Raw genomic sequence first — 26903 nt, forward strand, 5'->3', positions numbered from 1 at the left:
TGATTTGTTTTACATCACTGAAGCAGTCTTGTTATTCATCCGTTAATTTTGAGCCCGATAGATTGTGTTCTGTTCAGCATCTCAGAATAAAACATAGTGGCTATGGAGAGCTGTTTGGCTCAAACTTGCAGCAAACATTTTTAGTGTTTTAGATAGAAAACCACTCTATTTTGGTCTTCTACCATTCATAGTTTCTTGGCTTTCTGTTAGTTGTTTTTACTAACTTTTTAAACAGTTATGTAAATTAGTGGCAGCTCATCCATAGGGGGTGCTAAGGCATGAAGGGAGAAAAAATCTACAAATTGCCTTCTGTGTTTGTTTTGTGTATTTTTTTCTCCCCCTTCCTTTGTATTTCACTGTGGTACTGCAACGGAGGAGGCTCAACTACTGTTCCAGGGGAGCTGTCCTTTCAGCACCACGCTTCACGATGGCATGGCAGTCTGAATCCTGCCTCCTTCTGCACTACCTGTCTCCGCCCCGAAGCACCCAGCTGAACACAATCACAATCAGAGGCAGGGGGAAGAGGGTTACAGCAGTCTAAAGGATACTTTGGAGCAGATCCTCGGAGAGCACAAGACCTGATCTGCCTTTTCTCCAGCCTCTTGTTTCCTCTGCAGACTTGATAATTCCTTGACTGAGTGTTTAACATTGCCGGTGTAGTTGTAGTAGGGAGAGCCCCCATTACTGTCTCAGGGTTGTCCCTGGTTGACATTCTCCACTGTTGCTGCATGCTTGCTTAGAGTGAGGATTGCTGTGAAGACACTGACAGTGACTCAGGAATAGGGTCCTTCACGGTCACTGCTCTGTCAGCAGGCCTCTTATTGTTCTTCTCCAGAGAATTCCAAAAGACCAGATATAAAAGTCGAGGTGATCGCTCCTTTCAGACTGTTGCACCCCAACTTTGGACTGATCTTCCTTTAACCTTATGTAGCATTGACACTCTGGACACTTAAAAACAGCTAAAAACCCTTTCATGTAAAGCTGCTTTTACCTAAATCCTTTATTTTCTTATTTTTAACTCAAATGTGTAATATTTTATCTGTTCATGAAATGCTATAATTTTATGACTGTATTATTTCTGATGTTTATCTTTTTCTGTTTTGATATTATGATTTTATGACTTTAAGTTTCATTTTGTTTGATTTAGGTATGTGAAGCACTTTGTGATTCTATGTCTGTGATAAGTGCTATATAAATAAAATTTATTCACTTAATTACTTACTAATTTGTTCTCTGTATTATTATTCTGTCACGGATGTTAATGTGGCTCGAATGGCAGCATGCACCCCCACAAGTTACACATCAAAACGAGTGCCATGGCCGTGGGAGTTGTACTGTTACTTTTCTATTTTCATGGCAAAATTATTAGCAAAAAACAGAGAAAACTTTGTCACTTTGAGTGTGTTCCACTCTAAATTTGCATGAAATTTGCATAATAATCAGTTAAAGGTTTATGATTATTTATTTGGCAGACGCTTTTATCCAAAGCGATGTACAATTGTTAACCTATAGGGCGTGTTGCGATCTGTGGGGGAAACTGGAGTACGTGTAGGAAACCCACGCATGCATGGGGAGAACACGCAGATCCACGCAAAAAGTCCGCAGCTGGATTTTGAACCTGCAACCTTCTTGCTGTGAGGCAACAGTGCTAACAACTGTGCCACCATGCTGCCAGCTAAATGTGTGCATAAATAATTTATTTGAAATAGATGACAGGCCCTTTGAAGAGGCATTGTTTAGATGTGCGTGAACACTATCTAGTGCCAGGTGGCAGGAACCGTTTTAAAATTTCTTCAGGAATTTTCTAGTTTAACTTGTTTTCTTAATCTTTCTAAGGTTCTATCAGTGTTTCCTCCTTGTTCCACACACACACACACACACACACACACACACACACACACACACACACACACACACACACACACACACACACACACACACACACACACACACACACACGAACACACACACACACACACACACACACACACACACACACACACACACACGCACGCACGCACGCACGCACGCACGCACGCACACACACACACACGCACACACACACACACACACGCACACACACGAACACACACACACACACACACACACACACACACACACACACACACACGCACGCACGCACGCACGCACGCACGCACGCACGCACGCACGCACACACACACACACACACGCACACACACACACACACACACGCACACACACACATGCACTCACACACATAGCAGTCAACTATATGCTGCGTCACTAAAGCACTGCGGGACCCACAAACACTGGTGTTTCCCCTGTAGTGTGTGATAGCAGCGATGGATGGAGGGAGAACGGTGACTGCTGCTGCTGTAGAGCAACATTCATCCCAACCGAGGACTTAAAACACTTCACTGAGAAACATCTGCTGCAAATCCGTGTGACAGCCATGGTAAGTTCAAATGACTCCTGTGCTTTTTCTGTAGCTCACAGCTGGGGCTGCAGCTGCCTGTGCTTGTCGACTGTGCAGCTGCAGACTTGATCACATGACTAACCTTGAGAGAATGAATACAGCAAGGCTGTTTACAGTCAGCCATTGCTTTAAAAACTTTACTTTACTGGGGTCTGAATTCATGATTAGCATTGATGTGCTGCAGCAGAACTTTAGCACAGAATGATCACAGAAGCTAAAAATGACAATTCAAATCTGCACAAAAGTCACAGCACAGAGGTTTAAAATCTATTTTCAGACATGCATAATGCTCTCTCTTCTGCAGGATTTACTGTATCTGATGCAGCATCATTAACATGCTGAGTCAAACTACACGCGCACATCTGTGGATCTAAATGCACGAATCAGCACTTTAACATGCATCACAAAAAAGAGCAGAGCAGACTTGCTGCAGAGTCGGCTCTGTTAAATGATAAAATGTTTTAACCTAAAAGATTCATTAAATGTAAGGACAAAATGGTATTTAAACTGCATTTAAACATAAATTGATGTCCAATGGATCTAAAAGCATGAGATAATCACAATGTTGGTTTGTTTACATTTGTTTTTCTTACACCATCTTCTGATTGAATTCTGCACAGACTACCTCCCCCTTCCTGCACCAAACAGACACTGCAGTAGGGGGTTTATCTGAGGTACTGGTGCTTTCTCTGACTAAACATGCAATATATATATATATATATATATATATATATATATATATATATATATATATATATATATATATAATAGCATTTCTTAAACTATTACAAATTTTTTTTCAGAAGTGCATCTGAATCTCAGTTATTTTTTTTTTGACACGGTGAAAGTAACCAGTGATCTGCAGTGTTTTCCTTCTTTGATGAAGCTTTAGCACAAGTTCAGCACACTTTAATCAATTTTTTTCTGCCAAATTTCTTGTGATCCAGTTAATTATTTTAACAATTTCTATTAATAACAAGCTGGGTGAATTAGCTCCTTTTTACTGCCATATTATTTCAGGTCTTGTTTGTTTCCTGTCTGTCCTGCTCATCTTTCTTTGTTCATTCCTGCAGCTATCAAAGCAGCTTCACCCACCGATCATTGTGTTCTCCATGGTGTTTATCCTGACCTTTGCCCTCTCTGTGTCGTCCCCACCCATGGATACAGAGAAAGGAAGGAGAAAAGTGGTGCACGTTCTTGGTGAAGTCCTTTTTTATTCTTCTATGTGTCTAATACCTACCTGTATTCCTGCAAACCACCGAGGCTGTTACTGATCCGACCCTGAACATTTAAAAATTAAATGGGAAAATTCTATAATACATGGATATATTCTAAAGAGCTTCTCAGTATCCGTTTCTTGAGAATTATAAAATACAGAAGCAGCAACTGAAACACAAAATAAAAACAGAATTTGCATTTGAAGTTCGAACAGGCTTCGAAATCACAGGTCTCTACACACTTGTTGTCCACTTTCTTAGGTACATAATATAAAAGCTAATCAGCTAATCGCATTGTAACAGCTAAGTGCATGTAGACATGGAAATATAATGAAGATGAGAAGATCAAATTGAGTCTTTGGCTGATAAAGAAAAAAAAATTAAGTGACTTTGAACAGGGCATAGCTATTGGTACCAGATGAACTGGTGTGAGTATGAGTGCTGATCTACTTGAATTTTCTCCCACAATTGTCTGGTTTACAGAGAATGGTCCAAAAAAGGAGGAAATATTCAGTTAGCAGCATCTGTAGAGGTCAGAGGAGAATGGTCAAACCAGACAATAATTACTGGTTCCTACCAAAGTCTACAGAAGAGCACCTCTAAACCACAGCATGTTGAACCTTGAAGCAGATGAACTCCAGCAGCAGAAGACCGCACCAGGTGTTACTCCTGTCAGCTAAGAACATGAACCTGAGGCTACAACTCGTACAGGAGCACCAGAACTGCACCAGAAGAGGCTGAAAACACGAGAGCCAACATGAGAACATGGATCCATCTTGCCTTGTATCGATGGTTCAACCTGGTCATGTGATGATGTGGGGGAGATGTTCTTGGCCCACTTTGGACCCAGCATGGTTAAAACACTACAGCCTACCATACCATGGTTTATTTATATAGCACATTTAAAACGCAGCATGGGAGCTGCCCAAAGTGCTGCACAGGCTGGACCAAAACACGACCAATCCAAGCAACTAAAACAGAAGATAAAAATGCCGATCAAAAACAAATAAAAACATGAGTAATAACACCATAAAACACTAAAACGAGTCACTGTCTAAAAGCCACATCGTTGAAGTGGGTCTTTAAATGAGATTTAAAAACCGCCAATGATGGAGCCTGCCAAACTTTAATGGCTAGAGAGTTCCACAGCTTTGGGGCAGCATGTACAAATGTTCGTTCACCCCGTGATTTGTATCGCATCCGGGGCGTGCACAGCAGCAGGAGGTCAGCCGACCTCAACGTGCGCGTGGGTGCATAGGGAGTGAGCAGCTTGGAAGTGGTATGGAGGTGCCAGGTCATTGAGTGCTTTAAAGACGAATGTCAATAACTTAAACTGTACTCGGAAAATGAAAGGGAGCCAGTGAAGATGTACCAGGACAGGGGTAATATGGCTACGTCGGTGCATATTTGTCAAGAACCTGGCAGCAGCGTTCTTGACGACCTGCAGCCGATTCAGGGCAGAGACTGGAGCACCAACTAGGAGGGTGTTTTACATAGTCCAGGTGAGAGGTAATGAAAGCATGGATGACTGACTCCGAATGCCTCAACTTCAAGACTGGTCTGAGGCGAGTAAGGCGGCAAAGCTGATAAAAGCAAGACCTCACTACGGAGTTTATCTGTGGGTCCATTGAGAGATCAGCATCCAACTTTACCCCGAGACTTGTCACACACCAGTACTACATGAGTATTGGTGCTGACTATAGCCAACCCTTTATGACATGATAAGTGACCTGCAGTTGTAAATCATCTTTCTGAGTCAGAGGACTCCAAAGTGCTTTAAACGACATGCAGTCACTCACACATTCACACACTGATGTAGGGCTGGGCGATATGGTAAAAATAGAATATCACGATTTTTCCAATATTTTATCACAATTTCGATTTTATCACGATTTTTTATCCATGAATAGCATAACTTCAATTGCATATTAAAGAAGAGAAACATTGAATAAATAAACATTTATTCATATTTGGGATAATCAACACAGTGCTAACACACTTATATTTTAAACTCACACCAGAGATGATAAAAGCCCTGAGAAAAACAATTACAAAAATCAGTTTTCCTCGTTTTTCAAGTAACTTAACATAAATTTAAATCGTAAACATATTTAAAGTGCAAACATGTCAATTGCAAACGTATTGTGCAAACATTAACTTGTTCAAAATACTATGTAGCTCCCAGTTGCTCATGTAGTGGATAGTTAAGCTCATATGAGGCTCTGATGTGCGGCTGGACCAGATATCGCTTGCGGTAGCAAATAACTGCGCATTCTGAATATTTTCTGCAACTCTCACTTTGCATTCAGCGTACATGCGTGGAATGGCTGTGTTCGAAAAATACTTGCGGCTGGAAAACTCGTAGCGCAGATCCAATGTTTTTATCATTTTCTTAAATCTCACTCCTCCTGTTCGCACGGGACACAAATCTTTAACCAAGTGGTATGTCACTGCATCTGTCACGCTGTTCCATCGTCTGCTGTCTCTGTCGTAGGGAGTGAGTTTTGTGTTTCTGTTAGCGTTTGCTGCCTGGAAGAAGCACTAGCCGCTGCAGCCGCAGGCTTTTTAGCTCTAGCTGCCAGCTGGCTCTCATTGTATTGTTTGGGATGCCTTCTTTTCAAGTGATTAAACAAGTTTGTGGTGTTGCCATCACTTGCCTTGATGCTCTCCTTGCGAACTTTGCAAATGATGTTTTGCTGCTCTTTGTCATTTGGTGAAAAACCAACCCAGCTCCATATAATGGACGAGGCGTTCCTCTTCGGAACGAAAACCTCGTTGTCGCTCTCAGCCGCGGCCGAAGCCATGTTTGTTCACACACAGGTGAAAACAAGCGGGGCACTAATATATTGCCATGACTCACTCTGATTGGTTAAGGGTCAAACAAAGGCGTGTCATTCGCCTGGGGTAAGTTCCCTTTTCATTCAGAGGCAGAATTTCAACAGCAGAGCTGTGAATCGTGATGAAAAGGTCTCTCAAAAATGACAGACCGTCAGATGTGTAGATCGTAAAACGGTCTAAAATCGTCATATCGCCCAGCCCTATACTGATGGTGATAAACTACGTTGTAGCCACAGCTGCCCTGGCGTAGGCTGACTGAGGTGAGGCTGCCGTAGACAGGTACCATCATCATCAAGCAAGGAGAGTGAAGTGTTCTGCCCAAGGACACAACGACTGACATGGATGGAACCTAGGTTTAAACCGACAACTCACTGGTTACAGGGCTAACTCCTAACCCCTGAGCCACCATCACCCCATGACCACAATAGCACCATGTTCTAAAGCTCGGATCATCTCTAACTGGTTTCTAAATACTTCACCTGACTCCAATGAACTCCACAGTCACCAGATCTCCATCCAGTCCAATTTAAAACAACGATGGGAATGGGAATGCCCTTGAGCCTGTGAGGCTGAAGTAAAAACTCCCCCCCTCAGAAGAAATGTGGAATGCTGCTTTTACGTCCCTCGGCTTCGCTAGGAGCACGATGTGGTTAAGGGAGTAAAGAAGATTTTGTACTGTAAAGAAACAAACACTTTTACAGTTCTCTATAAGATATTTATTAAACAAAAACGAAGCTCTTGGCTGAAAAGGGAACAAAAGGGTAATCCAAAACTGGGTATTAATAAACAAAGGAATTTCCCAATAAAGAAAAACGATATTGTTGTGACTTATTTGTCATTTAAGTATTTAGTTACTAAAGACATACAATCCTGTTGTTAGCACTGAAAATGTTTTTGTGCAAGTATTTTATTTTGAAGGGAACCTTCAGGAAATGCACTCTTCTTCGCTGATTGTGTTGTACTTGACGAGAGAAAAAAGAGACGTAAAAAGGTTTGGATGTTGCTCACGTTATGAAATGAGCATTAAATGTTCAAGATAAAGACGCTGTCGTCCGTAATCATTTTAGAAGCCTTTATTCCACTTCAGTTTTTGGTGCCGAAACCCGGGAAGTGTAAGACTACACTAAATTTCAGAACTGAGTGAAGTGCTAACTGCTATTGCTAGCAGCCAAGATGGCGGACCGGCTCGAGCGGATGAAGAAGAAACGTGCTACAATACGGACCTCGGTAACAAAGCTGTTATCCCGCCTGGAGAGTGAGGTGGGCAAGGAGACACCAGATAATGACAATCTACGTGAGTTTCTGACACTTTTGATCTCCAAGGAGGAAAGTTTAATAGATTTGGATAAGGGCATAGAAGAGGAGACACCTACAGATGCACTGGAGACGGAGATTTCAAACACACAGGATTATATGGACCGCCTTCTGACATGGAAGTTTCGCGCTACTGGAATAATTGAAAGGTCACGTGAGTCCACAAGAGCGCGAGTCAGTGATGCGGGTTCTGGTTCATTTGCATCACAGTCAAGACAAACTGTTAAACTTCCCAAGTTACTGATAACCCAGTACAATGGTGAAATAAGTCAGTGGCAAGCATTTTGGTCTCAGTACGAAGTAGCTATTCACAAAAATGATGGATTATGTAAAACAGACAAGTTCACATACTTGAGATCCTACCTAACTGGAGCAGCTGCACGGACTATTGCAGGACTCACCATGACAGATGACAACTATGATGATGCAATAGAATTACTCCAGAGTCGATTTGGAAGAAAGGACATTGTGATTAGTGCTCATATGTCCAAATTATTAAACCTGACACCAGTAAAGAAATCATCTGATGTGGCATCTTTGAGACACCTGTATGATGAGTGTGAGATTCAGATTCGTAGCTTGGAATCCTTGGGGGTGCACAGTGACACCTATGGCTGCCTGCTATGTCCAGTGCTGCTGCAGCTCATCCCAGAGGATATAGCCTTAGCCTACACCAGGCGATCAGACTCCAACAGTGAATGGAAGGTTCCAGAGCTTATCGAGTTTCTGTAGAATGAGTTGCAAAGCAGAGAAAGGGCGCTACAGCTAACCAGACCTGGACATGATGTTAAAGGAGACATAACATGAAAAACCCACTTTTTTATCCATTAACACAGTGTGTTTCACATTTTAAGTGTCTAAGTGAGCAAAAAGGCTTATATTATTCACTGGAGTTGCTATTTAGATATTTAATAATTAAGTTTTGGGCATATTTGTCCACCCGTTCAGTTTTTACATTATCCATTACGTCAGTAATTAATTTAGTCAGGATAACTACCAAATATGGTAATGGCCCTCGGCTAAACACAGAGCCAATCTGCCATTTTTTCTTCTCGCTAAGATTTTTTGTAGTCCTATTGGAAAAATGCAGAATGTCTGGTTATTTTAGCCACACACAGCTCAAAACTGTTCCTCGTTTTAAGGAAGGGTGGTGTGGCAGTATTTAAACCCAGGAACTGATGACACTACTGCTAAAAAAACACAGAAGAAAAAGTAGTGTGTTTGTGTTTGTGTGTGTGTGTGTGTGTGTGTGTGTGTGTGGGCGCGCGCGCGTGCGCGTGGTTCGTTCGTTCCTGTCTCCAGGCTAGTAAGTACTGAGGGCTTCATCTATCTAAAAGGAGTCATTTGCATCTGAATGTGGCAGCACCGGGACACAGCAGCAGAGCGGTAAGCTTCATATCACTCTAAAATGTCGACAAACTTTACTTTAGATTTACGGGCATTAGCAGCACTAAAGCGTTAGCATCCGGCTTGCTATCGCTAGCACAGTATGCTAGTAAAGTTAGCACCCAGATCAATGTGGATTTGGCTGATTTTCGTGGAATAAAACGTGATTTCTGATCAACGCCTTCTTTTACACCAGATGATAACCTCCCACTGATTGTAGCAGCAGAGAGCCTGTGTGTTATTCTACGTGAGTGTGATGTAATCTTAGCATCCAGTAAATAAAGTCCCATATCAGCTAAAATGCAGCGTGACAAAGTCATTAAAGTGCGTCAACACAGTGGATTTAATAGTTTTAAAGAACAATCTCTGAGTGGAGTGAGGTTAGTTTTTTGTCTCACTGCAGATATAAAAACTAACTTTATCAGTCATACGCAGCAAAGCTCACCGTCTGTATGAGCGTGAGCGTCGGAAAGCTGATAAAATCGGCTGTAAAACAAAAGTAAAAATGCTCCTTTGCTTTTTAGAGTCAACATCCAGAAGACTGGAGCCGTGTTTCACTGACAGGCTGTCAGACTAAAGCCCTGATGAGCTCAGCTGGGACAAACTGGTCTGATGTTTAGGTAAGTGAAGATCTGCTTCTCCGAGATGCTAGTAAAAAATAATTTAGCCAGCTTGCTAATGTTACTTTTCTTCTCTTCTAAGGAACACAGAACGTTCAGATGTTGGCATTTCACGTCACCTACTGAGGAAGGAGACCCACCAGTAAAGAGATGGTAGCTGGACCAGACCAAAGTGAGTGATGACACACCTCAGCCACCCTCATCATTAAGAACACCTCACCCCCTGAATCACTCCGTCTGATGACAGCAGAGTGATTTATTTGATGTTTTACTTGTTTAATCTGTTTAGAAATTATTGAATTACATTATTTTCTGTAATCGACCATCTGATCTGGATGTGTGCAGAATAACTTTCCCCAAATTCAGCAGCAGCTGGCCTGTAAAAACAGCTGCAGCATGTAGTAAGTCTGTCTGCACTGCTCTCTAATGAGCTTCCTTTCATAAGGAATCATTTGTATAATTTTAGTGTCACTATTTTATTACATTTGTAGGAAAATATGAAGTCACTGCAGCAAAGTGAACTTGTGAACAAACACAAACGTGACTATAAACATGAAAGCTAAAGAAACAACTTTCCTAAAGCTGCTTGTAAACAAAATATGTCATTAAAGTTATCGTCTATCATTGCAGAATATGGCGATGACATCATGGAACTGGTCTTTGGAAAAGTTTTCCCTGAACCAACTCCGTTTCTAGATGAGGTAGAGAAGATCTGCATCTCACCAACTCTCTGGTCTCAGTATTCAGACAACGGAGGTCTCCCACTGTTATCCAGGACCAGTTTGAAGCCCACATACTTCCCCTCCCTCATCATCAGGAAACATCAATCCGTATCCTGAGGACAACAGAAGACGGCAGGAGGACAGGAACTCTGAGACCTAGACACCACCAGCACCGAGACACAAAGCACCTGTGTGCACAACGCCTGTTTAACTACAAAAGCCTGTTTATTATATTGTTCTACTTATTTGCTGTGAGGTTAATACTTAGAAAATTTGTATATTAATGTAAACAATTAAAAAAATCACTGATTGTATGTTTTCTTTTAGATGTAATGGTCCAAACTCAGCCTTGTAGACATTTATTGCATCCTGTAGGTAAATACACAGAACAGGCTCAGATCCAGGATGACCCAGCATGCTCTTCTTCCATTCTGGCTGTTAGGGATTGTATCAATAACTCAATGCCTACTGATGTTTTCACCTAACGGTATTTATTTAGAATGCAGGTCAGATTTAACTATATTTGTTAGCAAAGCAGACTGATCTTGGGAATTTCACTGCAGCACTGATGTCCACCTCTCTGTACACATTAGAGAGAATTACCACTTTACAGCTAAACACATATTTAATAAAGATATAGGCTACGCATTGCAGACAATAAAAACAAAGTTGTAAGCATTAGAATTATAATGATCACATTAAAGAACATTTGGAGGAATGTTCTTTATTTTTGACTCGAATCTCAAATCTTTAAATTAAAATGTAACTGCTTTTTATCCATTTTCAGCCATTAAGACACCCAATATAAAATAAGACTACTTATAAAATTATTTATAATTATATGTATGTATATATATAGATAGAGATCTTAATAAAATGTATTCTTTTAATGGTGTTTTAATGAGCTGTATCATTTTTTAAAACATTTTTTTATAGAAATAAATAAGCAAGCAGCATTCCTTGTGTGTGTGTGTGTGTGCGCGCGCGCGCGCACGTGCCTGCTAGCTGATCCCTCCGTCGGCAGTGACGGGTGTGTGTGTGTGACTACAGACAAATGCATGAGAGAGTTAGCAGCCTTGAAACAGCTTGATGAACTACCCTCCCCACATGTTTTAAAAATGCTAATACGCTATGCTAAATCTGCTATGCTAAATAATGATTTCTCTATAGAACTACAAAGTCCGACTGGGGGAGGAGAGTACAGGTCTGCACTATGGAGGGGGGCGGAGTTTACAGCTCCTCCTCCAGTTTAAAGAGACAGTACCCAAAAACGGCTCGTTCTCAAGACTCTCCTCAGAACAGGGGTAGATGAGGGTCTGTAGAGCAACAATAATGAGGAAATCAGACCAAAGAACTGCAGTTCCACTGTATTTAGACCCCAACTGAAGGATTTAGATGTAAAAAGGAATAACTTAAAAGCATGTTATGTCTCCTTTAAGGATGCTACCCCAAAGCAGGGCGGTAAACCATTCTATGATTCTGATGTTAAACCTAGAAGGTGGAGCACCCCATCAGCTACTGCCTTGCACACAGCAAACACTGTGCCCCAGACCTGCGTGTTTTGTGACAGCAGTAACCACAAGCCTGAAAATTGCCCAGAACATTCAGTAAGTGCACGTAAAGAAAAGCTGAGAAAACTTGGAAGATGTTATGTGTGTTTAGGTCCAAAACACATAGCAAAGTTTTGCAGAACAAAAATTTCATGTGGTTTATGTAGACGTAGACACCATCAGTCAGTGTGTGAGCAATCTGAAGTGAAGCCTGAGGTCGACAACAGCAATAGTAGTGTACATACAGATGCTGTGTTATCTTCAGTAACAAGTCCTGCGCAATCAAGGATAAAAACTCAGAACACCGTACTGCTTCAGACCGTCAAGGCATGGGCAGTGGGCCCCAAAGACCGAAAAATATCTCGCTGTCTTTTGGATGGAGGCAGCCAGCGAAGCTTCATTCACAAGGATGTTGCTAGGGCCCTTGGACTACCAGTTATCAGACAAGAGATGCTAACTCTCCATGTTTTTGGATCCACTACTCCTGTGACAGAGAAGCGCAACATTGTGAGAGTTGAGCTGGAGAACGTGTGGAACAGTCAGCAAAAATTGGAGATTGAAGCAATAGAGACCCCCCAGGTATGCGCAGCTGTGATTAAAGTTCCAAGTGGACCGATTCAAGCAGAGCTGAAAAGAAGGGAGCTGCAGCTCGCAGACTGTCCACTAGAAGGTGCTAATGATGCAGAGCTGCAAGTTTTAATAGGGGCTGACTACTACTGGCAAGCTGTTTCTGGTAATGTTCAAAGAGTCACAAAGACATTAGTAGCTGTTGAAAGCATTTTTGGATGGACTCTCCAGGGTCCAGTGACGAGCTCCAGTGTAACAGATACCACTTGTATGCACATTAGCTTATCTGAAGACACTCAGATTTCAAACCAACTTCATGCATTCTGGGAAGTGGAGTCATTGGGCATAGTTAAAGACACAGCAGAGAGCACAGAAAACTTAGAGGTTTTGCAAAGTTTCGAGCAGACAACGACCTTCAAAAATGGACGCTACCAAGTTGAGTTACCGTGGCGACCTGACAGAACTCAACTCTCAGACAACTTAAAGGTGGCCAAAAGACGTCTTGAAAGCCTAAAGAAAAAACTGAGAGTTGATGCCGCTTTGTATACCAGTTACAACGATGTGATACAAGACTACCTGAAGCAAGGGATTTGTGAGGATCTGTCAGAGGACACATGGTCGACAGGGAACTCAGTCAAATATTACATGCCACACCATGCTGTTGTGCGAGAAGACAAGGCAACAACCAAACTCAGAGTGGTTTTTGATGCATCATCACATGAGGAAAATTCCCCATCCCTAAATGACTGTCTGTACACTGGGCCCAATTTGAACCCAAATCTGCTGGATGTGCTGATTAAATTCAGATTGCATGAGATAGCCTTTACTGCAGACATCACAAAGGCTTTTTTGCAGATATCCCTGACGGATAAAGACAAGGATGCAGTTCGATTCCTGTGGCTCCATGGACCCCCAACCAAAGACTGCGAGAATGAGGTGCGTATTCTCAGAATGAACAGAGTTGTATTTGGAGTGTCTCCTAGCCCATTCCTGCTTGCCGCCACAATCCGAAAGCATCTCAAACAATATGAAACCAAGCAGACAAAAACAGTGCAGACACTGAGAGACTCCTTATATGTTGATGACTTTATTGCCAGTGTATCAAATGTGCAAGAAGCCCATTGTGTGACAACAGAAGCAAAAGACATTCTGTCCCAAGCCGGGATGAACTTGTGCAAGTGGGTTACAAACTCCCCTGAGCTCAGAGCCTTGTGGAAGGAGAATGGACTAGAGCATGGTGTGGAAAGTGAGTTAAGTGGAAATGTACTCAAGGTCCTAGGACTAGTCTGGAGATCTGGAACTGATGACTTTGTGTTTGATCAAAGAGGACTTATGGACATTGTAAAGGGGAAGGAAAACAAAAAACGAGGTGTTTTGCAGACGTCATCTTGCATATTTGACCCCATTGGCTTTCTCACACCATTTACCATCAGAGCCAATTGCCTTTTCCAAGAGATGTGGGAAAGTGGGCTTAAATGGGATGAACAACTACCCCCTAAGTTAAAGGAGAAATAGGAACAGTGGTGTGCTGAGTTACCACTGCTCCACCTAGTGGTCATTCCTAGGTGGCATCACATTGAGCATCCAGATTCACAGAACGTAAGCTTACAGGTTTACTGCGATGCAAGTGAAAAGGCTTACAGTGCTGTGGCCTATCTGAAAGGAAAAAACAGAGAAGGAGAGACCGTGACAAGTTTTGTTGCTTCCAAGTCACGAGTTGCACCATTAAAAAAAATGACTTTGCCTCGTTTAGAACTTATGGGTGCACTTATTGGAGCCAGATTGGGACACAGTCTTCTAAAGGCATTTGATCTGGAAAGAAATCAGCTTCACATGTGGACGGACTCGATGATCACGCTTCACTGGATTCATAGCTCTGCTCAGCGGTGGAAACCATTCGTGGCCAACAGAGTGACCGAGATACAAGAGCTCACAAATCCAGAGCTGTGGTCCCATTATATGGGCAAAACCAACCCTGCAGACCTACCGACAAGAGGCCAGCATGTCCAGAGCCTCATTGACAGTCAGCTGTGGTGGAGTGGACCTAAATCATTGCCAGCAGCCGATGAAAGAGAACAGGTGGATGAGAGCTATGTGTCATCTGAGGTGAACTGTGAACTTAAAACTAAGCACCAGGTTGTAGTACAACTGACACATCTGAGCAGGTTGAACCACTGTTTGACATTGAAAAATACAGTAGACTTAGGACAGTGTTAAGAGTAACTGCATGGGTTAAAAGATTTGTGACAAACACACGATCCAGTCAGAAACTGAAAGGAGAGTTGACCGCAGACGAGATCAGGGCTGCCGAAAGGTACTGGGTGAAGCAGACACAGGAGAGTAGCTTTAGCTCAGAAATCCTACAGTTACAGCTGAAACAGAATGTGAAGAGAGACTCTAAGATTAAGGATTTGAAACCATTTTTGGATGAAGAGGGACTGATATGTGTTGGAGGGAGACTTCAGAACTCTGATCTTAGCTTCAGAGAGCAGCACCCCTGGGTGCTACCAAGCAGTCATAAATACTCTGAGCTATTGGTTCATTCTTGTCATGAAAGGGTGATGCATTCTGGGGTTAGAGACACTTTAATCCAAGTGAGGGAGCAATACTGGATCTTGAGAGGGAGACAGTTCGCTAAACGCATTGTTTCTGGATGTTTTATTTGCAGGAAGCTAAAGGTTAAAGCGGCACAGCAGATTACTGCTCCTTTACCTCAGGATAGAGTAACAGAATCAGCTGCATTTGAAGTTACTGGGGTGGATTTTGCGGGACCCTTGTATGTTAAAACTAAGAGTCAACCGACAAAGGCTTACATTGTATTGTTCACTTGTGCTGTAACAAGGGCAGTACACTTGGAGTTGGTATCAGATCAGACCACTGAAAACTTCCTGTTAGCCCTAAAAAGATTTATTGCTAGAAGAGGGCTATGTAGGATCATGTATTCTGACAATGCTAAAACATTTAAAAGGGCAGATAAGGACTTGAAGGAGATGTGGCAGGTGATTAAAGGCTCAGAACTCACTAAGTTCTTTACCGAGAAAGGAATCACCTGGAAGTTCATTGCTGAGCGGGCAGCTTGGTGGGGGGGCTTCTGGGAGAGGCTTGTGAGATCTGTAAAAACATGTTTGAAAAGAGTGCTGGGGAGGGCCTCATTGCACTTTGAGGAACTAACAACTGTGCTGACAGAGGTTGAAGCAGTGTTGAACTCTAGACCATTGTCTTATGTATATAATGATGTTCTAGAACCTCAGCCACTAACCCCTTCTCATTTCCTGGATGGAAACCGACTAACTTCTCTACCACCAAAGAATCTGTCTTCCCAGCCTCACACCCCCATTGTAAACAAAGAGGAGCTGGGATGACGATGGGAATACCGCCAGAGACTTTTGAACGGCTTTTGGAAGCGCTGGCACAGAGACTATTTGATGGACTTAAGATCAGCCCACACATCTGAGACCACAACACCCACTGCAGTAAAGGTGGGAGATGTTGTTCTAATAGGAGAGGACAACACACCCAGACAGACCTGGAAAATGGGTAGAATAACAGAGGTTTTTCCAGGCAGAGATGGACTGATTCGTTCCTGTAAGGTTTGCAGTTCTACAGGTACCATTTTGAGAAGACCTGTACAGTTACTATATCCCTTAGAGGTATGTTAAGGACGGCTAACTGTTGATGAACATCTGTTCATCGGGCGGGAGTGTGTTGTGACTTATTTGTCATTTAAGTATTTAGTTACAAAATACATACAATCCTGTTGTTAGCACTGAAAATGTTTTTGTGCAAGTATTTTATTTTGAAGGGAACCTTCAGGAAATGCACTCTTCTTCGCTGATTGTGTTATACTTGACGAGAGAAAAAAGAGACGTAAAAAGGTTTGGATATTGCTCACGTTATGAAATGAGCATTAAATGTTCAAGATAAAGACGCTGTCGTCCGTCATCATTTTGGAAGCCTTTATTCCACTTCAGATATCTAATAATAAACTAAAAGCGCAGCACATAGGCTGGAATAAGGCTAAACGGTAAACGCAAAACTGCACCAAAAGGGTGAGCAAAGTCTCTCTATAACGAAGACACACGAATTACTATTAATATTATCAAACACAAAAATACCACTAAGGTCTTAACACAAACGGAAATACCACTCAGGTAGCGAATCGAAGACTTTAACGTCTGTACTGCGAGGAGAGCTAGAGAGGAGAGCAAACACCTCCGTGCCAACACCCATCTGCACATCTCTCCCAGAATATCTCCAAGAGCTCCCTTTTAACAGGGAGGCTCAATTTATCTAACAGCCTGCAGCTGTGCAGGCAGCGGACCGAGGGCCTCTTGAGGCCAAAAGTAGACGGCGCACGTCACACTCCCCCCCTCAAAACAACAACTAAAAATGACCATAGTTGTTGTAACCGAACGACTAAAGAGAACTCCCGCTAACTACACACAAAATAAAACTAACTAACTAACCCCTAGATCTCAAAGGTGGGCAGATTAAACAAAAAATATCTCACGGCGCTGATCCCCAGCGCCGCGGAGTGTTCCCGAGATGTCTGAATGAACAGACAACACTAGCCTTATCAGAGATCGAACAATCTAAAACCTACAAGGGAGTCTCAATCGAAAAACTGCGGGAAAGGGCGTCAGCCATGAGGTTTTCTGTCCCTTTCTTGTGGCGGATGTCCAAGCTGAATTCTTGGAGGAAGAGGGCCCATCTCATCAAGCGCTGATTGTGGTTGTACATTCGGTGGAGGAAGACCAGCGGATTATGATCTGTAAACACAATGGTGGTGAATGCACTGTTGCCAACATAAACAGAAAAATGTTGCAGGGACCATATGAGGGCTAGGGTCTCCTTCTCTATGGTGGAATAACGGCGTTGTGCAAGGTTAAACTTCCTTGAGAAGTAGCAGATGGGGTGATCAAGTCTACCAGCATCTTCCTGGAGAAGCACAGCTCCGGCTCCGGCATCAGAGGCGTCGACCTCAAGCTTGAAAGGTCGAGAATGGTCAGGAGCTGTAAGAACTGGAGCACAACAGAGTAGGTCACGCAGAGCAAGGAACGCCTGGTTACATTCAGAGGTCCAAGAGAATGGGATGTTGGAGCTTAGCAAAAGCAGAACCCAAGTAAAGCAAAGTAAAGTAGAGGGACTACTTGCGGACTCAGCATCACCACGAACTAGGGCGAAGAAGGGCTTCAGAGTTTCATCCGAATTTTGAGCTTCCACTAGAGCATCACAGGTTATGGGGAAGTTCTCAGGAGTAACCTGAGGCAACACACGAATGGCAGAATCTGGTTGTTTACCAGAATCTGAGAAAAGCTTGCTCAGAACGGAACCTTGGAGGGTTATATCTGGATCCCTCTTTGCTTGAGCTCGAGTTAGAACACAGGCAGGCAAACTGTCAGTACTCTCTTGCACCTCTGGTTCTGTGATGAGCTCAGGAACAGGCACCCCTTTCGTTGGCAGATCATCCACTACAGCCACAGCTAAAACACCAGAAACTAAAGGACAAGACAGATTAATCTGATGCACTTCAGCAGCAACTGTTCTCATTTCAATGCCTTGTAAAATCACAGAGTAGCCAGCTCGGCTCATTTCGGAAAAAGGCAAAACGTTCTTTTTAATTAACGTTTGTGAAGCTCCGGTGTCTCTTAATATCACCACTTTTTCATCTGTTGCAGAACCCGGAAGTGATACACGCCCCTCTGACAAAAATGGTTTGTAGCATGAGTTGGGCTTGGTTACATTTATCTCAGCACAGGGTTTTAATGAACAAAGAGCCACTTCCGGTCGGGTTTTTCTGGGCGAGTCGCCGTTTCGTCTGTTTTTCTGCTTTAGAGCATAACAGTCCCTGATGACATGGCCACGCTTGTGGCAGTAAAAACACTCAGAACTCTCAGTAGCAGGGCAAAGTTTAGGAGGAGATTTGACTCCTCGTACGGGCTCTGAACGAGTTTCTTTGACTCGATGGGTGAGAGAAAACTGGTCAGCGAGTAAGGCGGCTTCGGAGAAGGAAGTAACCTGTTCATTTAAGTAGTGTACTAGTCTTTCGGGGACATGTCTCTTAAATTCCTCTAAGAAGATTAGCTCTTTGAGCTCAGCTAGTGAAGTGACATGAGAAGCAACACACCATTTTTCAAACAAAACCGATTTGTTATGAGCGTACTCGACGTAAGACTGATTGTCTCGCGGTGTTTCGGAGCGGAACCATTGCCTGTAGGCTTCCGGTACGAGTTTGTAAGCGTGCAAAACAGTAGACTTTACCGTATCATAATTAGCACTGTCTGTTAGAGACAAAGCAGACACCACCTGAAGAGCCTTACCTGTCAACTTACAGGTCAAAAGCAAAGGCCAGACATCGCGAGGCCACCGGAGTATCGCAGCCATCCTCTCGAAAGCAAGGAAGTACCCATCCACTTCAGTCTCTCGGAAGGGAGGCAGGAGCGTGAGGCATTTGCTGATGTCGAATGGTGTCGTAGAAGACGTAGGAGTAAGCGGAGTCTCAGATGGCGGTCGGACATCCCCAAGGGGAGGCGAAATGGCGGCGTCTGAGTCCCCGGCTGGTTCAACAGTCCGAACAGTGGCAGGATCACGCTTCCTGCTCTGTAACGTGAGCTCAAGTTCTCTCAGTTGAATATCCGCGCCCAGTCTTTTGAGTTCAATCTCATGTCGAAGCTTTCTTTCCAGAGCGCGTTCCTCGGCCTCAATGTGCAAACGAGCCAGTCGGAGTTTCAGGCGAGCTCCGGTTAATGGAGATGACGAAGGGCTCTGCTGAGGTGAAGCGGACTCCGAGGAGCAGGCTAGTTCAGGCTTCTCCATCCTCTCTTCTTCGTTAGTCACCGGGGGTGACGGAGGGCGTGACACAGGCGGAAGAATCTCTTGTGCAACCAGGAAATCCAAGACGAACTGACGTAGGGCGTCTTTCGTTAGCTGCTTGGGGACGAGCAGACTGAAGTGGGCGGCAACCTGCTGCAGATCGGATTTTCTGCAATTCTCCAGCAGCTGGCGTGATGGAGCCTCCACAAATGCCTGCATGTCAAAGGTAGACATGATTCCTGCTTCGCCTCTAAGAGAAAAAAATAAAAGGTTAGTTTTAAGCACAGTACAAATGAAAATTCCGGGTAAAAAAATGTTATAAATAACAAAAAATCCCGGACGAGCCCCCACTCTTTTACGTCCCTCGGCTTCGCTAGGAGCACGATGTGGTTAAGGGAGTAAAGAAGATTTTGTACTGTAAAGAATCAAACACTTTTACAGTTCTCCATAAGAAATTTATTAAACAAAAACGAAGCTCTTGGCTGAAAAGGGAACAAAAGGGTCATCCAAAACTGGGTATTAATAAACAAAGGAATTTCCCAATAAAGAAAAACGATATCTAATAATAAACTAAAAGCGCAGCACATAGGCTGGAATAAGGCTAAACGGTAAACGCAAAACTGCACCAAAAGGGTGAGCAAAGTCTCTATAACGAAGACACACGAATTACTATTAATATTATCAAACACAAAAATACCACTAAGGTCTTAACACAAACGGAAATACCACTCAGGTAGCGAATCGAAGACTTTTAACGTCTGTACTGCGAGGAGAGCTAGAGAGGAGAGCAAACACCTCCGTGCCAACACCCATCTGCACATCTCTCCCAGAATATCTCCAAGAGCTCCCTTTTAACAGGGAGGCTCAATTTATCTAACAGCCTGCAGCTGTGCAGGCAGCGGACCGAGGGCCTCTTGAGGCCAAAAGTAGACGGTGCACGACACAGCTGCCGTCGCTAGGCAGCTCTTTCTCCCTCTCCCAGCCTGGGTGGGACTGTGACCGGTGAAGGCCATGGAACCGTATCTAGGAGTCACTGTGCCCTCTAACCCATTAATCTCCCTCCCGTCCAAATTGAGGTGATAAGCGCTGCACCATGTGGATGCACGCACCGAAGTGAGGAGAGTCCCAACCCTGCCTCCCCACCTAGCGGATACTTATGTTGTGGAATGTCAGAAGTGTGTGCATATCTGTCTGAGGTGTTTTTTTGCCTGGCAAAGCTGCCCTCTCGGGTGAGAGTAACTCTGAAGTGCCTTTTTTCCCCTCCCCCGACTCTATCCTCATATAAACCCTCATGATCTATTACGGTAGCACGACTCGGGTCACAAAAGACCACAGTCACCAATTCTTGTCATGTGTCTATGTATGCATGTATGTCTGATCTCAGAATTGTGTGTACTGAAACTCTAATTTCCCTCTGGGATTAATAAAGTATATTTGAATTTAATTTAATTTAATTTAATTGATTTCAAACTGTAAAACTGACAAACATCATGAAAAACATGCTGACAACAAGCTTCAAAGCACACTTCCCGTGGGTGAGAAGCACACTGAGCAGAGACGCAAACTCAAGATGTTCTTCCTTGGAAAATGAAGTAAATGTGCATCCTACGAAACACGTTGATCCTAGTTTTGCTTGAACCCACCAACTCAAGTGCACATGCTTGTGAAGAATGCCTCAGGTGCTTTATATGGAGAGGAAAGATAGTACCATTTGTTGATCTGTAGCTTTTTGCTGTCATTAAACTTTCAAACACAACCCACCACAATTTTATCTCATCAATATAAAAACCAGTGTAACCTTTTAGCCTTCTAATTAAAAGTTTAGATTAAGCACCACTTGATGCTGTCATGGCAGAGTTTAAGAGCAGCTGGCAGTGAAGGGAGAAGCTGCTGGATAATTGTCTGTGTTATTATCTGGTCCACATGTTGCAAGAAGCCTTTCACAGCTGCTTGTTTCTATGCATTTACATGGTAATGCCATGCTCCAGTAAATGCTTGCAAACAGCATACAAATAAGGTCTTTCCGTTGTTCATGCTATTCTTGGATCAGATGTTCATGATGGGTCTGAATTTTAGAAAAATATATTCTGATGTCAGATCCAAGCATGACTACACAAATGAAAAAAATCAAGTAAGTAGATTATTGCGATCAGAAAAAAAAACACACGTTAAACTATTGGTTTACTACCATTGATTGTCACAACTGATCTTGCTTTTCCCTTTTCCTCCCTCAGAGGATGAATCCGGAGCTGTGATTGTGCAGACAGCTCCTGGTAAGGTGGTGACACATCGAGGTGGCTCCATCACTCTGCCGTGCAGATTTCATCACGAGCCGGATAACACCGATCCCGCTCGCATTCGCATTAAATGGACTAAAGTGACTGATGCTCTGCAATTTGAGGATGTGTTTGTGGCGCTTGGAAAGTAAATTCAGCTTCCACATTTCTTAAAATAAAAGAATAATTTATGCTCTGAATTATTAACAAAAATTGCAAGTTTTTATTTATTTCACTAACTTCCTGTTATTTAATAAACCCACAAAGTAAGACCAGTTCTGCAAAGTTTACTCTGGCAGAGCTGCACACAGCGATGCTTTTGCTTCTACTGTAATTGACAGCATGTCTGTAAACTGTCTCCAGGCAGCAGCGTGTGTTCGGCTCATATCAAGGACGGGTGTTTTTGGAGCAGGCGGGACGAGGTGATGCCTCAGTGATCATCCAAAACGTCACGCTGGAGGACTACGGACGCTACGAGTGTGAGGTCACAAATGACATGGAGGACGATACGGGGTTTGTGAACCTTGACCTAGAAGGTTAGGAATCAGTTTTCTGGATTATTTTGAGGTAAAATGCCTCAAATGTCTGGGTTCTCTGGTGCTATGTTTGCTGTTTGCCCACGCAGGAGTGGTCTTTCCATACTACGTCCGCGAGGGGCGCTATAAGCTCAACTACCACCAGGCAGAAGATGCCTGCAAACACCAGGATGCCATCCTGGCTTCTCATGCTCAGCTTCACAAAGTCAGTTCACACTTTGGTTTTCCTGTGATGTTGAAGAAAAATACAGAAATGACCCAGGAATATGTATGTTCCGTTGTTCTCTCATGAAACATGTTTAAGTTGCAACTTTGAGCCTATTTGGAGACGTCACGAACATTTTAGATGAGCAAGTCTAAAATCATAAAATACGCAGAAGAGCTGGATTGTGGTCAGAACAAAGAGCTGCAGGCGATTAGGTTTAAGGCTAATAGAGATGTGACAGGGGTGATAGAGAAAAAAATGTTCCGGTCCTTTTAACGTCTTTAATCCTTCACTCTGACCCACTAACCCATCATCAGGCCTGGCTGGATGGGTTGGACTGGTGTAATGCTGGATGGCTGGAGGACGGCTCAGTCCAGTACCCCATCTCTCATCCCAGAGACCAGTGCGGTCGTAAGGACACGCCTGCTGGGGTACGGAACTACGGCTACAGGCACAAGGGCGACGAGCGCTATGATGCTTTCTGCTTCACCTCTAAACCCAATGGTGAGTTGGACAGAGACAAACAGATAGATGTGTCAAAAATAACTCAGGGGTAGCTGCTTGAACTCAAATGCAAATACCTTAAACCAGATTTTAGTGTGTGTGGCTCTGTGTGACTGAAGGAGAGAATATTATCGTCAGAGCTGGCTTAAGGAGGATGTATCAGGGGCGCTGGATGACGAGAAACCGAGACCCATTTCTGTGATCTCTGTGATCTTGGCAGCCTGAGGCCACTGGATTAAAATCAGACTGTAAAGGCTCCGTCCTGCAAGGACCATGGCGTCCTCTGGGTGCAAAGCATTGACTTTCATCTTAGAGCTTTAATTTACATCATGTTCCCAAAGAAAGCCTGCACACGGCACCTTTGGGTTTATACCCCTAAAGAAACTTGGGAAAGTCAAAGACTGGGTTAGTTTTAATCACATCAAAGTTCTGCACAGTCCGCAGGGCAGATGACACATGACAAGATCCTCTTGTCAGACAAGAAAATGGAGTAGTAAAAGACTCAGCTGTTGTGTGCATGTAGAGATGCAGTCAATACTAAAATTGTTCTTAATATTTTAATATTCTGCTACTTAAAGGAACATTCTGGCAGGCCGTAATTAATAGTTTTCCTCTTTAATGGACATTAGCCTTCATATCTATTAATTAAGCCCAATTTTAGAAATGACTGAATCCTAATACATAGTGAAAAGACATTTTTGGTGATGTCTCACACTCAGTGGTAGGGCCAATGAAAATAGTTACAAATGTTGTAATGCTGACACTTTAGCAAGCCACTGAGGCCTAGTCCACACGTAGCCGGGTTTTTTAAAAACGAATATCCGCCCCTCCAAAAACTTGCATCCACACCACCTCGTTTTAAAACAAAACTCTGTCCACACGTACCCGGATAAATACGTTGTTAAGGACATGCCAGACCTGTAGGCGGCAGTACTTCCCCTGTTCTTAACCTCGTCCTTCGTCTGTGGTCTTCCGCAAGGAGCAGTAATTCCGCTTGCAAAAACAAACGAGCAGAAAGCGCTTGGACAATTGATAAAGCGAGCGCAGCTCTGAGGGCATCCATGCTGTCGGCTAGTGTAAACACAGGTCGCACACGTGATGTCAGCATTTTTTGTCGCGGAAAGTGACGTTGCGGAACTTAAAACTCCGGTTTTGTCCGTCCACACGCAGACACCCAAAACGGAGAAAACGCAGATCTTCACTTTGGCCGGAGTTTTTAAAAAGATCAGTTTTCGTGTGAAAAACTCAGTTTTCGTGTGGATGACAGGCCAAAACGTAGAAAAATATCTACGTTTTGGCAGATCCCCGGCTACATGTGGACAGGGCCTAAGCCAGTTTACACTCATTTTAACCCTTCAGAAACTTACTTTTCTCTATTTTCCATTTCCATGATGGACCCCATGACATTTTATCCTGCTAACAGAAACAACTGACCAACAACTGCCATGATTTTCCCATTGAAAAATATCTTTCTGTATTTGGATTTATTGTGGTCATCAAAGCTTTTGTGATGACTGTCATAATACCTTGAAATTTGAAATTTTCTGTTACCAAATAAATGTGAAATAAACTCTAGGTCTGATAAACATGACTTCATAGCTGTTTAAAGATCAAAGAAAAGGCGATAGACTTCATTTCAGTCACAAACAGTGTTTGGGTCTCGATACACTCAGGAAGAATTTTTTTTCTGTGAAAATAACTGTAATTTTAGTAAAACCTTCCATATAGCTGCTCGTTGCTTCCCATGTGTGTTAATTACTGAGGACAGTCTGCTGTGGGCTGCAGGTTGCAGCAGTGGTCAAAAACAAATAGTGAGCCTCGGTCCAGCTGGAAGGCGTTTTACTGAAAGTCCCCTGAGGGAGTACGAGACAATATTCTGCCTCTATAATAGCCCTCAGTCTCACAAATAAGCAGACAATCAATAGCTAAGGCAAGAACCAGGCCGAGGTTGCTGACATGATTTTTATGGGCAGTTTTGGGAGCAACTAGATGTTACAACCATCTGTTATTTTTGTTAAAAAAGGCATCAGTTTTATTGGTGACAGAGTCTTGAAATGGATCATTCTGGAAGGTACTGAAAATGTCAAAATTACAATAGATGAAATAGCTTCATGTGAGAAGGCCTTTGTAGAAAGAACTTCATAAACTTGTCATAGAAAGATCTCTCAAGACACATTTTGTGCGTTGGGTTTTAACTCAGTTTGACTTCAACGTTGACCTTTATCTGACTAATGATGCAACTGCTTTCCACCTTTATTCATTCATTCATATTGCTTAGTATGAGGATTGCTGTAAAGAAACTGATGCCTGTTGGTGACTTGATGCATTATGCTGGGTTCCTTACATTGGAAACCTTTTACTGACTGGTATTATGTATTATGTTTACTTTATGAAAGGCCCTGAGACGACTCCTGACATGATTTGGTGCTATGTAAATAAACTGAATTGAACTGAATTGAATTCAGTCAAGAAGGAACAAGTATTAGAAATAGGGCCATCCTTGAACACATGCAGCATCAATGTTTATATTTATTTATTTACCAGAGACTTTTCTCCTGCTAGTTTGAGTTTTAGGCTTTAAAGGGTGACATTACACTTTCATTGCTTAGTTATTTTTATTTATTTCATATGACCTTGTAATCTTTGTTCATGTTCTCTCATGTTTACTGAAGTGCTTTTCCAGCTCTTTAGGACAACAAGGATTTGTTTGTAACAACGCTTATAAATAAACCCGACCTTTGACCTTTGTGAAAATCAGGTTCATCATATTGTACCTTATTGAGAATTATAATCTAGAAGCCAGAACGAAGAAAACCAACCAGTTCAGATTGTAGGTCTCACCCCCTCTGTATCCCAACAATAGGATGTTTTTCTGATTAAAACCTAAAAGTACAGCTCAAATACATTTTTCCAGGTATTGACTCCCATTGAATTCTTTGTTATTTGTTGATCTCCCAGTTTTCATGTTTCTCATCAGTTTAGCTGTGATTAGTTTGTCAAGCAGAACAAGCACCATGACTGTTTGCAGAGGAGTATAAGCACCAGGGGGCTTCCATCCATCTCTGGATTTGATCTTTTCTCAGGTTAATCCATCATTCCTAACATGTTTTTTCTGCATACTTACAGGAAAGGTGTACTTCCTCAAGCGCTTCAAGAAAGTGAACTATGCAGAGGCGGTGAAGGCATGCATTCGAGACGGTTCAGCGGTGGCTAAAGTGGGTCAGCTTTATGCAGCGTGGAAGTTTCAGCTTTTGGACCGCTGTGAAGCCGGCTGGCTGGAGGACGGCAGCATTCGGTACCCTATAGTCAACCCTCGCTCTCGCTGTGGAGGATCCCAGCCAGGAGTCCGACACTTGGGCTTCCCAGATAAAAAGTTCCGCCTCTACGGGGTGTACTGTTTCTGCAAGAACCCGGAGGAAACAACGGGTGGTTCTAAAGTGACACAAAGCCTGAAGCGAAGTTTGCCAAAGTGGAAGAGCAGCAATAGCACCCCCATGAATATTACAAATGTTACTTAAAGCAGGAAAACTGACAGAACAGGGATTAGATTAGGCTTTGGCTGTTGCCGTTTAGCAGCTTCCATTCATTACTTTTAAATCCCAACACCCACAGATTAGATGTCCTCATCTGCAGATTTGCCAAAAAGAAGAAGCAAGGCTGTCCAAAATAAAGGGAGACTTCTTTATTAAGCAGATTTTCCTTTTGCCTTCGGTCAGTCAATCATCTTAAGTAGTGTGTCAGCACAGATCTGTCATACGGAACACTGCAGGGTTTAAACTGCAGCTTGATCATCAATCAGGCATACATCACAACAGGTTTTTGGCTGTGAATATTCTTGTTTACATGGACAGGACTGGTTTGTTGGCCTCCGCTCCGAGATCCAAAACATATGGGTCA

General features: G+C 43.0%; 1 protein-coding gene and 1 long non-coding RNA gene across 2 annotated transcripts; both read left to right on the forward strand.

The window, feature by feature from the left end:
• Nucleotides 1-2291: 2291 nt before the first annotated feature.
• On the forward strand, nt 2292-26724 carry hapln4 (hyaluronan and proteoglycan link protein 4). Its single transcript, XM_015971621.3, has 7 exons — nt 2292-2437; nt 3532-3658; nt 21720-21909; nt 22125-22297; nt 22387-22502; nt 22820-23006; nt 26133-26724. The coding sequence occupies exons 1-7, from the start codon at nt 2435-2437 to the stop codon at nt 26522-26524; spliced, it is 1188 nt and encodes a 395-aa protein (XP_015827107.3). The 5' UTR covers nt 2292-2434; the 3' UTR covers nt 26525-26724.
• On the forward strand, nt 9075-10694 carry LOC139071543 (uncharacterized). The gene is made up of 4 exons (XR_011521393.1): nt 9075-9213; nt 9738-9833; nt 9916-10005; nt 10464-10694. It is a non-coding gene; the product is annotated as an uncharacterized lncRNA (long non-coding RNA).
• Nucleotides 26725-26903: the final 179 nt, after the last annotated feature.

This window comes from Nothobranchius furzeri, chromosome 8 (assembly GCF_043380555.1).
Source record: "Nothobranchius furzeri strain GRZ-AD chromosome 8, NfurGRZ-RIMD1, whole genome shotgun sequence".
In the NCBI taxonomy this organism is placed as follows: domain Eukaryota; kingdom Metazoa; phylum Chordata; class Actinopteri; order Cyprinodontiformes; family Nothobranchiidae; genus Nothobranchius; species Nothobranchius furzeri.